Below are 12018 nucleotides of genomic sequence, written 5' to 3' on the forward strand. Positions count from 1 at the left end.
AATTCTGGCGTCTTGTTATTCTAACCCTTGAAAAGCCTAAGACCTTTAAAAATTTAACTCTTCTATGTTCTTAACCTCCCTGAGGGGGGGTGGGGGGGGGAGGTGGAAAGGAGTCAGATGCAGCTATAATATACTACTATGGTGTCAATGTTATAATATATTATTACAGTATTTATAGGCCATATACAAACTCCTTATATACAATAAACTGTTTACTGAGCAGTGTTAGTTTTGTCTTACATGTATGCCACTTTGGAACTGGGTGGGGTTCAGATATGCCTTTTGCAAATTTGTCCAGAATCAGGAAAGGCAATAACTGCAGTGCAAAAAGGCAATGCTCTGTCATCCTGATCTCAGGCACAAAGCAATCGAGGGCTGCTGGAATGAGCAGTGTAGCCCTGCTAAGCTCCTGCAGTTTAATGCCTCTGCTTTGCCGCAGAGCCCTGCTAAGACGGCTTGCAGTACGCAGTACATAGCAGCTGATGGCTCTCTCCTGTTAACAAGGAGCAGAGCAGTCACTCTCCATATGCAGAATTCCAAGCACCACGCCAAACTGAAAGAGAAATACAGAAGACGTTTGTTGAATCTATTTATTTATTTATTTTTATAATGCCTCCACGCATCTTCAGATGTGGTCCCATGTAATGAAGCATGTGGCCTTAAGCTGGAATTATTTGCAAACAGCGGGACCTGCTGGCAAAAGGAATGGCTCTCGCTGAGCTCTGAAAGCTGTCCCTCTAAAGCCATGTTTGGTTAGCACCTCTGCCCTGCTGAAATTGGCATAGCTAATTCTGAGTGGGAACGGGGCCAGCATGGCAGATGGGGCTGAGTGCAGGCGTGCCAGGGACTGGCGTGTGCCTTGGGTCTGAGCATGGGGGGCAGGAAACAAGCAGGGCAGACTGCCTGAGTTCCTGTGCTTTAGGTACAGGACATAACAATATATGATCTCTTTTGTAGCTGTGAGAAAAATTAATTACAGCTATTTAAAAATAGCCTGCCTGAGCCATGCAAAGCATGGCAGTTGCCAGCTGTGAACAACTATTTCCTCAGGCTCAGACTGGCAGCGGCATGGCAGGGCCGAGCTCAGGCTCAGTGCCATCCTACAGGCTTTCTGCTGGGCCATCAGACTGAGGGCTTTGGGATGTTAACGGATGTTCTGTCTTTATCACTTCTTTATGGGCACTGATCCCAAAGCTGTCTGTGAGCATGAGAGAATTGAGATTCGTACTAGGGAAGTAAGTCGTTTACAATTAAGCAGGTGAATCTTGCATGCATTAATGGCTATGATCCCATCTTCCCTCCCAGTAGGGACTATAAACTGGATCTACACTCTCTGCAGAGAGGGAGAAACAGTGCAGAGTCATTAATTATATACATTTTAAGTTATCCAAAAACTGATTTAATCCCTAAGTGGAAACTGTTAATTCCTCTGTTTCTGAGAACTGGGCAGCTACCTTTTCTGTTTCTCTTTTCACCTTGTCAACAACAAAAATATAGTCCTCACAAACACATGCCCCAAGCCAAATGATTCTGAAAAACACCAAGTACAAAATCTCCCAAACAACTTAGGTACTACTGTTAAAGACAATGAAACTGGTCATTTGACCTGCACAGAAAGCCCATGCTTCCAAGAGTCCACTGGTGAAGCACCACTCTGCTTATGTTGTCTTCAAATTCAGCAGTCAAAGTTGACGGGTACTTTTGGAATCAGTGCCTCTACTACAGCCAAAATCTTGGCTGCCTGTGCTGTTCTCTTGATCTGTGGTGTAACTGTGTTGCCATGCAGTTAATGTTGCCAACTTACAGCTGATCTGTGTTTTCTGTTAGAAAAGATGTTTAGTGCATTGCTGGACTTACTCTAATTTAATCTTAGTGACATGCTGTAATCTAGCAGTGTATCTGTGTGTACTATCCAATCACCCAAGTGACCATTTCAGGTATCAGCTAGGCTTTTTTTTTTTTTTTGCAGCACAGCAGAGACAGACTGAACCAGCCATGGGAAAAACATGAATCACCTGAGGAAAACACCTCACTTACAGGAGTTCTTGTTCTAGGAGGTACTTTAGTTCCATAGGTTTTGAATTTTCTTTGTGTTTATAATAAACAATGTGACCTGAAGGTGGCGACCGTAACACGCGTGGACTAATAGATGGGAAACAGACTGAAACTGTCAACCTGTGAAGCATTTTGCACTGTGAATACAAACGTGTAATCAGATTATCATTTTAGAAAATTCGTAATTTTTCTTGACATAAAAAATGAATTTTTGAGGTCTTCCACCACATGCCATTGCTGGGCTTTATAAAAGAGTGGCTCCATTACTGAATATTTTTACCGGTGTACAGAACCCTGGAACCAACCAGCAGGACATGAATGCTGGACAGCAGGGCTTTGTCATCCAGGGTAAGAGTGACTCTACCCCCTTTCTAGGTAGGGCTGCTTTGGAGCCTTGGTCTCCCTTTCCAACAGAATCCAGTAGCTAGGACGAAGGTGAGAACATCTTCCTTGCTCAGTTTCTTCCTGATGACTCTTTATTTGGATGTGTAGGGGCTATTGCAGTAGTAGACCATGTACATATAATAATTGTGTAATTTAAAGCAGGTCTTAGAGACCCAAAAATGACGTAGCTGGGATTATTGTGATTTTTTACTGAAATTGTATTAGAGCTCTTAATAGGATTTGTATACATCCAGAGTCTTGCTAAGTACAGACATGGTCTGCTGTTTTGTTTTGTAGTTTATGCCATCAGTTTCTAGGACTCCAGCATTCAATGAATGGTTGAGCAAAATTCTCTATAGCCTCGATTGGTCCTATGCTATTAATTGCCTTCAGCTCTTCACTGAACAGAACTGTTGAGACTAAATGAAAACAAATCTAAGCAAAAAAATAGCTTGGGTAAGTACTCTGGGGTACAAAGGTCACTCAAGAGGCAGATTTTCCCTTTCCTGTGTTAAAGAGAACTTTACTGTGATGAAAAGAAAGGAAAAAATAAACAAATTTCTACTGTCTGCTTTCCTGTGTAACACCACTTCCAATCCAGCCAAGTCAGCAATTAAAACTTCCAGCACTGCTTATGGCAAGATTTGTGAACTACAATCAATAAAGCAAACAGATCTCAACAGCATGCTACCAAGAGAAATTCTACTTAAAGCAGAGCCTTAGAATAATGGCTTAATTCCTTCTTTCCAGAGCCAAGACGTGTTAAATATCCCACAGCATATTAATTCTGCTCTATATAGCTTCATCCCACAAGCTATTGCTCCAGTTATCTGTTAGTTGTGACTGATAAGAGTCAACCACACAACAGTGAGTGGGAGAGGTGTGAGATACTCCATGCTGAAACACGGGGGGACACAGAGAGGGCGGGGGGCGTGTCCTAAGGAAAGGTCGGTCTGACAGGGGCCCGCGCCCCCCTCCGCCGCCAATGGCGTCGGCACAAAGTGACCTTGGCGCCGCTCCCTCCTCTTCCGCCGCGCCGCATCCGGGCTCCCGCCGCCGGTCCCGCCGCGCGTGCGCACAGCCCCGCCCGGCCCGTGAGCCCGAAGGAGCGGCAGCCGCACAGGGTGAGCGCCGCCCGTCCCATCCGTCCCCATCGCGGCCGCCGCGGCCCGCTCACCGTTTCGCTCTCCCCGCAGAGACTCCGGATCGTGGCCCCGGGGACGCCGCCCGCCCGCCAAGATGTTCGCCTGCGCCAAGCTCGCCGCTTCGCCCGCCCTGGTGAGTGGGTGGCCCCCAGCTGTACGGGCGGGTTCGCTGCCCCCCGCCGCCGGCACCGCCGTGGGGTGCCCGAGCCGGGCGGGTCCCCCCGGAGCGAGGCGGGGAGGGGGTTCGGGGCTGCGCTCTCCTTCCCGCATCCTTGGTGGGGCCCTGGGCCGAGGTGAGGGGCGCGGAGGGGGGGCTGCGGCGCTGCCGGGCCCGGAGCGCTACTCTAGGTCAAACTCCAGGCCGAGGCCCGGCCCGCGCGGGGTTGGGCTTCTTGCCCTTGGGAGCCGAGGGGCTCTTCTCCTTCACGTTGTCCTTTGGCGCTGCGGAACGTGTCCGCGGGCAGGGCTCTCCCTGCTGGAAGCGCTTTGTGCGAGGGCCGCTGTGACCTTAGAGTGCTGGCAGCCCAAGGGCACGCGCAGGCCTCTGACGAGACAGCATTCATTCATTTGCGCCTCGCGGCATTTCCCGGTCTGGGCCGCGTCTGTGCGTTTAGCGGCTCGGAAATTGATTTTGGTGGCGTTTATTAAAACGTAAATTGCTGCCTGCCGGTCTGGTTGGCTTTTATGTGGTCACTGATTCGGTCGCTTTGCTGTCGGTGTACCGCATGCACAGGCTCGCTGAATGCTATTCACTGTAATGGCTTTGGAAAACAGTGCTAGCAAATTGCATGCAGAATTTGGTTGTGTGTTCTTCTGTACATCTGGCTGTGCAAAGATGGTTGTCATTCTGGTAAGGCAAATGCTTTACCAGATAATTGTCTTAATGACTTAAAGATGATTCTATGAGGACAGCTGTAACTAAGTATTCTTTTTAACTTTTTTTCTCCTCTTCCAGATCCGCGCTGGATCAAGAATCTTGTACAGACCAGTTTCAGCATCTGTGTTTTCTAGGCCAGAGGTCAGGACTGGAGAGGTACCTTATAAACAAAATTCTGTATCTTCCTAAATTACTTGGTGAGCCTAAATGTTCTCAACCTGGAGTTCACTTATACTAACATGAATATCTCTGCTCTGAAGCTTGCTTTAAATCAACCCTTTAATAATACTAGTTGCTGTTCTGCTGTTTCACTCAAGAAAAGTCCTTTGCATTTTATATTCATTGCTTTCAGGTGAACAAGTAACATTCTGAAGTCTTTAACTCCTGTAGTCTGGTCACTTGCAAGAGTAATTAGATTCTGTTTCTAATGCAACTTTTGCAGCTATGAAATAGTGCTATATCATGGAAATAGTATCTGTCTGAATATAATGTCTTATTTTTTCATGTCTTGTTTCCTTAGGGCAAATCCACACTTAATGGGGCCCAAAACACTGTCTCCCAACTAGCACTTAGAGAATTCCAGACTAGTGCTATCAGCAGGGACATTGACACTGCTGCCAAATTCATTGGTGCTGGTGCTGCCACAGTAGGTGTGGCTGGATCTGGTGCTGGTATTGGAACAGTCTTCGGTAGTCTAATCATTGGCTACGCCAGGTAATCGATCTCTCTCATACAAGTGTTGAATTACATGCAGTTGTACCTTGATGCAGTGTTCCCAGTTAAGCTAAATTGTAGTAAAGATGATGGAGGTATAATAGATTCTGTTAATAATTACTAGTGCTAAACGTGGCTAAATGGAATAGTGTGAAGCTGCAGTATGTTCAACAGGATGGCTCTGTGGTTAGATTTAGAACTTGATACTGTCTGCATGAAGAGACATGAAAGGAAAGAGATTGTTAGTCTTGGTCAGTGCTTTTGTCACTGAAGTTCAGTGTTCCAGCGTTCAGTTCCAGAACTGAATTAATAATCTAGTCTAGATTCTTTCCTAGAAGAAGGGAGACATCTTAAAGAGGAACTGTGTAAGGCAGACATTAATAAATACTTACTTAGTTTTTCTTTGTAGCAGTTAAGACCTATGTCTTTTGGCTTAATAAAGGCTTTTTAACAAACCCTACTGTAGACAAGGAAGTTCAGCTTTGATTTGAAGAAACATAAGCGGCTTTTAATACAAAACAAATGTCTCCTCTTTTGTAATGAGTGTGTTAGTAAAAGTTTGTGGACTGTTACTACATACTGCTGTGCTGAAGAGTCCTCCCCTCATCCTGGGATAATGCACTGTGGATTTTGTGTTTTTGTTCTGTTTTTTCTTTTTTTAAATAACAAACTGCTTCATACTTATTATTTTTCATTTGGATGGTTTCAGTTCCTGGATTTTTCTTTGAGCTTTTTAATGTTTTCAGCTTCCTTAGAATATAGTTGTAATGTCAAGGATATAAAGTAAACTTACTATTAGTAGTGCTAGAAGTTCCCATATGGCAGGAAAGTAAATGCAAAGGCTGAATGTAGTCGTAAAAGCTATATTTGTTTGGAAAATATATATTCTGCATAACTTGAGTTGAACCTTAATAACAAAGTCACTTCTTTTCCATGAAGTCCTTGCTTATAAAAAGCTTATGCTTGGAATTACTGAATTTCCTGTTACAGAATCTGTGTAAGGGGAAGTATGAGGTTCTACATCTGTCAAAAACATTAAGCTGGGTATGAAAAACTTCTTAAAGATAAAAAGATCTTGTACCTTTACTTTCTTTTAGAAATCCTTCTCTGAAGCAGCAGCTGTTCTCCTATGCTATCCTGGGATTCGCCCTGTCTGAAGCTATGGGTCTCTTCTGTCTGATGGTTGCTTTCTTGATCCTATTTGCCATGTGAAAGGAGATCTGCCTGTAATATTGGCATTGGAATGTAATCCTGCATCTTTTATGGGACTCCCAAAATGTTGGTGTCATGGAAATTGATGCTATTTCCAAAGTCATTTCATTAAAGATAAACAACTTTAACTGTCATCCTGTTCCTTGCATTTTTTATCTTTCTTATAAAGTTATGACTTTATTTTGTGGTAATGACGTATATGTAGGACCCTTTAAACAATAACTTCAAGTCAAGCATATAATATTTGTGGCAGTGTCACTTGCTTGATAAAATCAGTATGATTAATCCTAGGAAAATCAAAGGATGCACTGACCAAGTGTGAGAAGTTGTACTTCTGGCCTTGTTCCTTTACCTATTTCACATTTATCCAGAGCTGTTTCTCTGCACAGTTTTGTGTTGTCCTCCCCACTAGATTAGCTGGCACACAGAGTTTTGGCATCTCACGGTACAATAAGCTTAACAATTCTCCAGCAGTGATAAGGAAGCTGTTTGCATCAGTCCCACTACTAATTTTGATCATCCTAGTAGAAGTTTTCTGCTTGGTTCTCCAGGTTGAACTTAACTACTGGTTGAGATTGGTCCGAAGCCAATGGCACATAGACATTATACTCTTACTTAATTACAGTGTTCTTGGCATGGGAGAATGTCCAGCTTTTTGATATAGTAAAGATTTGTCATTAACCTGATGTTTGGAAAACAGTAGGATCCAAGAGTGACAAAATGCTGCACTTCAAGCTTTGCATCTCATGGTTTCTATCTTTTAACAACCTTAATACATTTAAGGTGCTGTCTGCGCTTACAGCAATGTACTGTGTAATGCTGTGCACTAATTGGTTGGGTGGCTTTGAATATTAAATAATAGATCTAATCATTCAACAACGACAAACTGACCTTTGGAAGAAAGCAAACAGGTTTATGAGCTTTGCTTTCCTGCTGTTACGGAATTAAATCCAGGGAGCTATGAGCTGTAAGTAGCCCGTCCTCGGGTATGTGAAGAAACTGGTTGGTGGCTCTGATGTGTGTGATCTGCAGGTAAACTCTTCGCTTTGAGTTTCAATACTACGTGGGTATTCATTCAGCTTAACTCGAACGTAGCATGAAGCTACTTGCTCTGTATGTTCTTCAATGGAAATAGCCATCTTTTCAAGAACTGCTGAACGCAGTCCAGAATTGCTGTTAAGTAATGCCACGTATGGATGAATTGGATCTCACTGTTGGACACATCACGGGCTTCTAAAGCACAGAAACAAACCTGCACGCAGGGAGTTCGCTACCTCATTGGCAATAATGTCCTCATTGACAATAAGGTGAATGATGATTGATAAGTGGGTTTTGAAACATTGAATGATAGGTGGGTGTTCACACCTGAATGATCCCGGGGCGCACAGACTCCCTGTCTCTGTTCCTGCTCCGTGCTGGACCAAAGATTCGTGTCCGTGCCGTGTCCCGTCGGACGTAGCCCGGATCATCCATCCCGTGTTGTACCGCCCCCACACCCGGCCCGGCCTCTCCCGTCCTCACGACGAGCCGCAGCCGCCCCGCCGGCATCGCCCAATGGGCGCCGTCCCCGCCCCCCTGCGCCACGTGACCTGCGTTCCACCGGTCCCGCGGAGATGTCGGCGTTGTTCTCGCGAGATGTGACGGAAGCCTGTGGGGGACCCGGCCGTTCGTGTTTGGCGCGGCCCGCGTTCCCGGGTGAGTTTGTAAACAGGAGCGCGGCTCTGCCGGGCCAGGTGCCGGCTCCGCCCTCCGCGCTGCGCCCGGCTCCGGGCCGCGGGGAGCGCCCCGAGGGCGGAGGGGAGGGAGCGGCCCCGCCGAGGGGTAGGCGGGGGTTCCCGGGAGGCGGTAATATGGCGCCGCGGCTCCGCGCCGCCGCAGCCCCCTCCCCCACCGCGGCCTGCGGCTCCCGCCGCCCCTAGAGCCGGGCAGGAGGACGCCGGAGCCGCCGCAGGTACGGGCCGATCGGATGGGGGCGGCGGGGCGGAGGATGCGTCGGCTTTTCTCTCGCCTCCGGTGGCTGCCCCGGGCTCGGCCTGAGCCCCGGCCCCAAGGAGGCCTCTCCGCGTCCATCCGTGGCTCCGGAGGCCCTCGGGCTGCGCCCAGCGCTCGGGCTTAGCGGTATGGGGGGGGAGGAGGAGGAAGCGAGCGCCTCTTGTGCAGGCAGGGCCGCGGCCTGTGCCTTCAGGGTTGTGCTAATGAAACATCTCCGAAGCTGTCAGAGGATTAAAAGCAAGCAGCGCAGCGCGGGCCTTCAGGCGCTGATGATTGCACGGTGTTTCAGGCACGGATATTTCATGCCCTCGGTGCTGTGTGATTGTGGGTTTGAGGTACAGGTGCTGTTGTGCTGCTGCAGCTTTGTTCGTGCTGCAGCCTTCCTACACCCCTCTGTTTGGAGGGGGTTCCATCAGTGCGTTTCTATGTCTCACCCATTCCTATGTCACTTGTTTGCTTTTCCTTGCTAGTTTCTTCCAGAAATGACCTTTCCCTTCAAATAAAGATGCAGTCACCTGCTTCATAGTAGGATATAAGGCTACTACAGCTGGAAATTGTGAGTCATCCGCTGCTTTGCAAACAGCTAATGCAAAGTGAATTTTCTCCTGCAGTTTTCTCTCCTGCCTTTTAGAATGTGTTTGTCGTCATCTTGTCACACTGTACTCAGAGCTGGGAATCTCTTCTCAAGCTCTTGCTGAGTGTAAAGGCACATAGAGCTGATTACAAAGAAAAAAAGGAGAAAAGCAGGTGTGCCTGAAGTTAACACTGTGTGACTGCTGTGCCTGCATTAGATGCTCTGTTCAACTTTGATTTATAGGATTACAAAAACTTTATGGTCCTTGGTTTCCACTGTGGTAGACGTGTCTTCAGTTGGCTAATGAAACATCAGTTGCTGATGTTAATGGAAGTCTGGTTACAGACATCACTTCAGAGGCATGAACTGGTGAAGTGTGGCAGTCACTTGGGTTCTCTTTTAAGCCCTTATTGAAGCCTTATTGAAAAAAACAAATGTCGTAAACTGCTTTTTGTAGTGCATCCAAAAAAACATGGGGTGAAGCTGCTTACAAAAGAACTTGGTGGTGTGTTTGTTTTACACTTGATAGCACATGCCTACACCCAGTCAGCTGGTTGGGTCTTTGATCTTTCTCATTGTATAGTCATGTTTCCATCCTGACTTCAATTCTAGAAATACAGACATTTTTGGTACATCTTTTTCTAGAAGATTCTTAGCTGTGCAGTGTGTAACATAAGGTTCTTTCAGGTCCTGAGTTAATCTTGCATAACTTTATGAATAATTTTTGTTTTCATGCTACTTCTCTAGTGGTTCTGTGACAGCATTGAGCAGCCTGAAATATGGTGTTCTTTTAATCTTATTAATTAGGGTCCATCTTCTGCCTAAAATGCCTTTCATCAGCTATTCTTTCTCTTCCCCCCACCATTTATCTTTTAAAATTTTTTAAAAGCCTCTTTTACTGTTTTATTTAACTGTTGTTAAACTTTTTTTTAAGACTGGTTTTAGAGGAGTAAACATGATTCAGCTGCATTAACTTCTCTCTGTAATAATGAATAGACTTCAAGTTATCGTATCCTCCTGCATAACTTAAGTATATTTGTTTCAAATCAATAGGGTACACTCTGAGACACTGAATATATCTGGGGGTAGAAATATGAGTCGATACTTTTTAACTATGCTCATATTTTTGTTTCAAGTTGGTGCCATACTGTATCTGATTGATTTTTGTGTCAGTAGCTGCTTAGCAGGAGCTCAACCTCAGAACTTTCCTATTAGCTCTACTTCAGACTGGAGTTTTTCTTTTGTAAGTTAGTGGGAACAATACAGTGTGTTTCTATTTCTGGGTAAATGCCAGTGGCCATTTACCTTGTTGCTTATAGGAAAAAAATACATCACTCTGTTTTAATGAGCTTTGAGAGTGCTTCAGTAGCACACTCCTTGGTATATTTAAGAATTTTAAATCAAACCCTTGGTTATTGTATGGAGTTACGTACTCAAAGGATGCGATCTGTAAAAATGAAGTACCTTTGTTAAGATATTTTTAATTTTAATTTTAAGATATTTTTAATTTGCTGAAAATAAAGTTGCAGAAGACTAGATTTACAATGTCTCTGAGGTTGATGGACAGTAATAAAACTTTCAAACTTAGGTAATTGAGCTGGTGAAGGCGTAAAAGCTAATATCTTGCTAAACAAGTCACAGAGAGATCTCAGGAATATGAAATCCTGTGTATTTGCTCTCTGAGATTCCCTGGCTTTCTACTTGTCTGCTGTAAGAGCTGCATTCACACTGCATAAGCTTCCACTAATCCAAGCCCCTCTGAGAAATATCCAAGCCAGGGAGCTGACATTCGAGCTGTCAGATTCAGTCAGCTGGAACTGTTGGGTCTAGGAACATTTCTTTTATTCCATCAGTGCTCCTGGTTTACCAGAATTGTCCCTTCTTATGTGAAAAGCTTGCTCCTACTGCAGAACCAAAGTGACTTCATTGGTTTGTTTCTGTGCACGTGACTATCTGGCCAGTAGATTTCTTGTTCTCATTTGAAATTGTTAAGTCAATCGTCTTCACTTCTCACACATTTTTCCTCTTATCCAGATGAGATCCCTCTTAGTTATTTGAATTGAGTTCCGTACCTTCCTCTATTTGACTTAGACGTCAGTTACAGACAGGTCACTGACAGCATCAACATTAGGCCTGCTTTTGAAAGAAGAAAGCTTGATGCAACAGGCATTGCCTTCTGCCTCCCCAGAACACTGAGAGAGACCGCGTGACTTCGAGGAAGTGGAACAACTGCTCTTCTAAGCAGTAGAGTGACAGTTTTGAAGAAGAAGCTCCTGTTTTCCTATTGACCAGTTCTTGAGGTTTGCATCCTTTAAACAGCCTATAGTTATCTTCCAGAATCTACTTGCTAGTGATTCTACATCTTTTTTAAGGAGGAACGTTTATATTTTTCCATATTTTTCCTCCTTCAGTCTGTTCATTTTTCACTTTCAGTTCTTTAGGAATGTTAAATTCTGTGGTGACATGACAGAAATGCAGTCAGAACACTTCTGAAAGCGGTCTGTAATAGTGAATATTAATTACACCACTTCTGCTTCACTTTTCTTTGTTTTTGCATACAGGAAACTGAAAAGAAAAAATAAGAAGTTGTTCCAGTCCTTCTAGGTAAGTGAAGTGATGGCTTGTATTCTAAAATCCAAATGTTGACTTTATTTTACTGTTTTACTAACTGCTAAATTGCACACACAAACTTCTGGTTTCTCCTGAAAGCGGAATTTGCAAGTCTGATTGCCCCTGTAGTGAACTGTAGGACTTAGTATTAAATACAGGAAATGATTAAAGTGTATGCAATTCAGTGCTGCTATCAAGTATTGAAAATATAAGAGGTACCCTTGGTTTGTTTTGTTTCACATTGACTTGCTTGGTTGCATGAGAGCCAGCTCTTTTAATTTTGGAGTGGTTAAGTTTGGAAAACAAAACCAGCTATTTTTTAATTTATTTTTTAATGTAAAGAAGCAGCTCTACTAAAATTTTTGTTAAATTAAATTCTGCTCTTCAAGTACCTGTTAAGAGAACGTCATTCTTTAACGTGCAGGTATGCTCAGTCTTCAGTCCACTTGATTTTA

General features: G+C 44.5%; 2 protein-coding genes across 6 annotated transcripts in view; both read left to right on the top strand.

The window, feature by feature from the left end:
• The first annotated feature begins 3409 nt into the window (after positions 1-3409).
• Positions 3410-6521, top strand: ATP5MC3 (ATP synthase membrane subunit c locus 3). Of its 2 annotated transcripts, none has more exons than XM_015868435.1 (5): positions 3410-3563; positions 3636-3717; positions 4540-4617; positions 4982-5175; positions 6273-6521. In XM_015868435.1, exons 2-5 carry the CDS (start codon positions 3679-3681, stop codon positions 6385-6387), a joined length of 426 nt encoding a protein of 141 aa, XP_015723921.1. In that variant the 5' UTR covers positions 3410-3563; positions 3636-3678; the 3' UTR covers positions 6388-6521. The 2 variants fall into 2 exon arrangements, with proteins under 2 accessions (XP_015723921.1, XP_015723922.1); XM_015868436.1 differs by having other exon boundaries at positions 4540-4602.
• A 1447-nt stretch (positions 6522-7968) lies between these two features.
• The window catches only part of ATF2 (activating transcription factor 2), a 40314-nt gene continuing 36264 nt past the window's right edge, over positions 7969-12018 (top strand). For 2 of the 4 annotated variants that reach the window (XM_015868428.2, XM_015868431.1), the window contains exons 1-2: positions 7969-8082; positions 11515-11557. The gene's annotated coding sequence lies outside the window, so the exon portion shown is untranslated. Of the gene's footprint in view, positions 8083-8223; positions 8339-11141; positions 11254-11514; positions 11558-12018 lie in introns of those variants that run through there. The other 2 variants (XM_015868430.2, XM_015868429.2) reach the window with 2 other exon arrangements.

The sequence above is a fragment of the Coturnix japonica genome, chromosome 7, assembly GCF_001577835.2.
Source record: "Coturnix japonica isolate 7356 chromosome 7, Coturnix japonica 2.1, whole genome shotgun sequence".
NCBI lineage: Eukaryota > Metazoa > Chordata > Aves > Galliformes > Phasianidae > Coturnix > Coturnix japonica.

Excerpts from the sequence above, each read along its gene's own strand:
- ATP5MC3 (XM_015868435.1), top strand. The coding sequence starts at position 3,679 with ATGTTCGCCTGCGCCAAGCTCGCCGCTTCGCCCGCCCTG. Across the intron at positions 3,718-4,539 it reads TCGCCGCTTCGCCCGCCCTG|ATCCGCGCTGGATCAAGAAT; the intron begins GTGAGTGGGTGG and ends CTCCTCTTCCAG. Across the intron at positions 4,618-4,981 it reads CAGAGGTCAGGACTGGAGAG|GGCAAATCCACACTTAATGG; the intron begins GTACCTTATAAA and ends TTGTTTCCTTAG.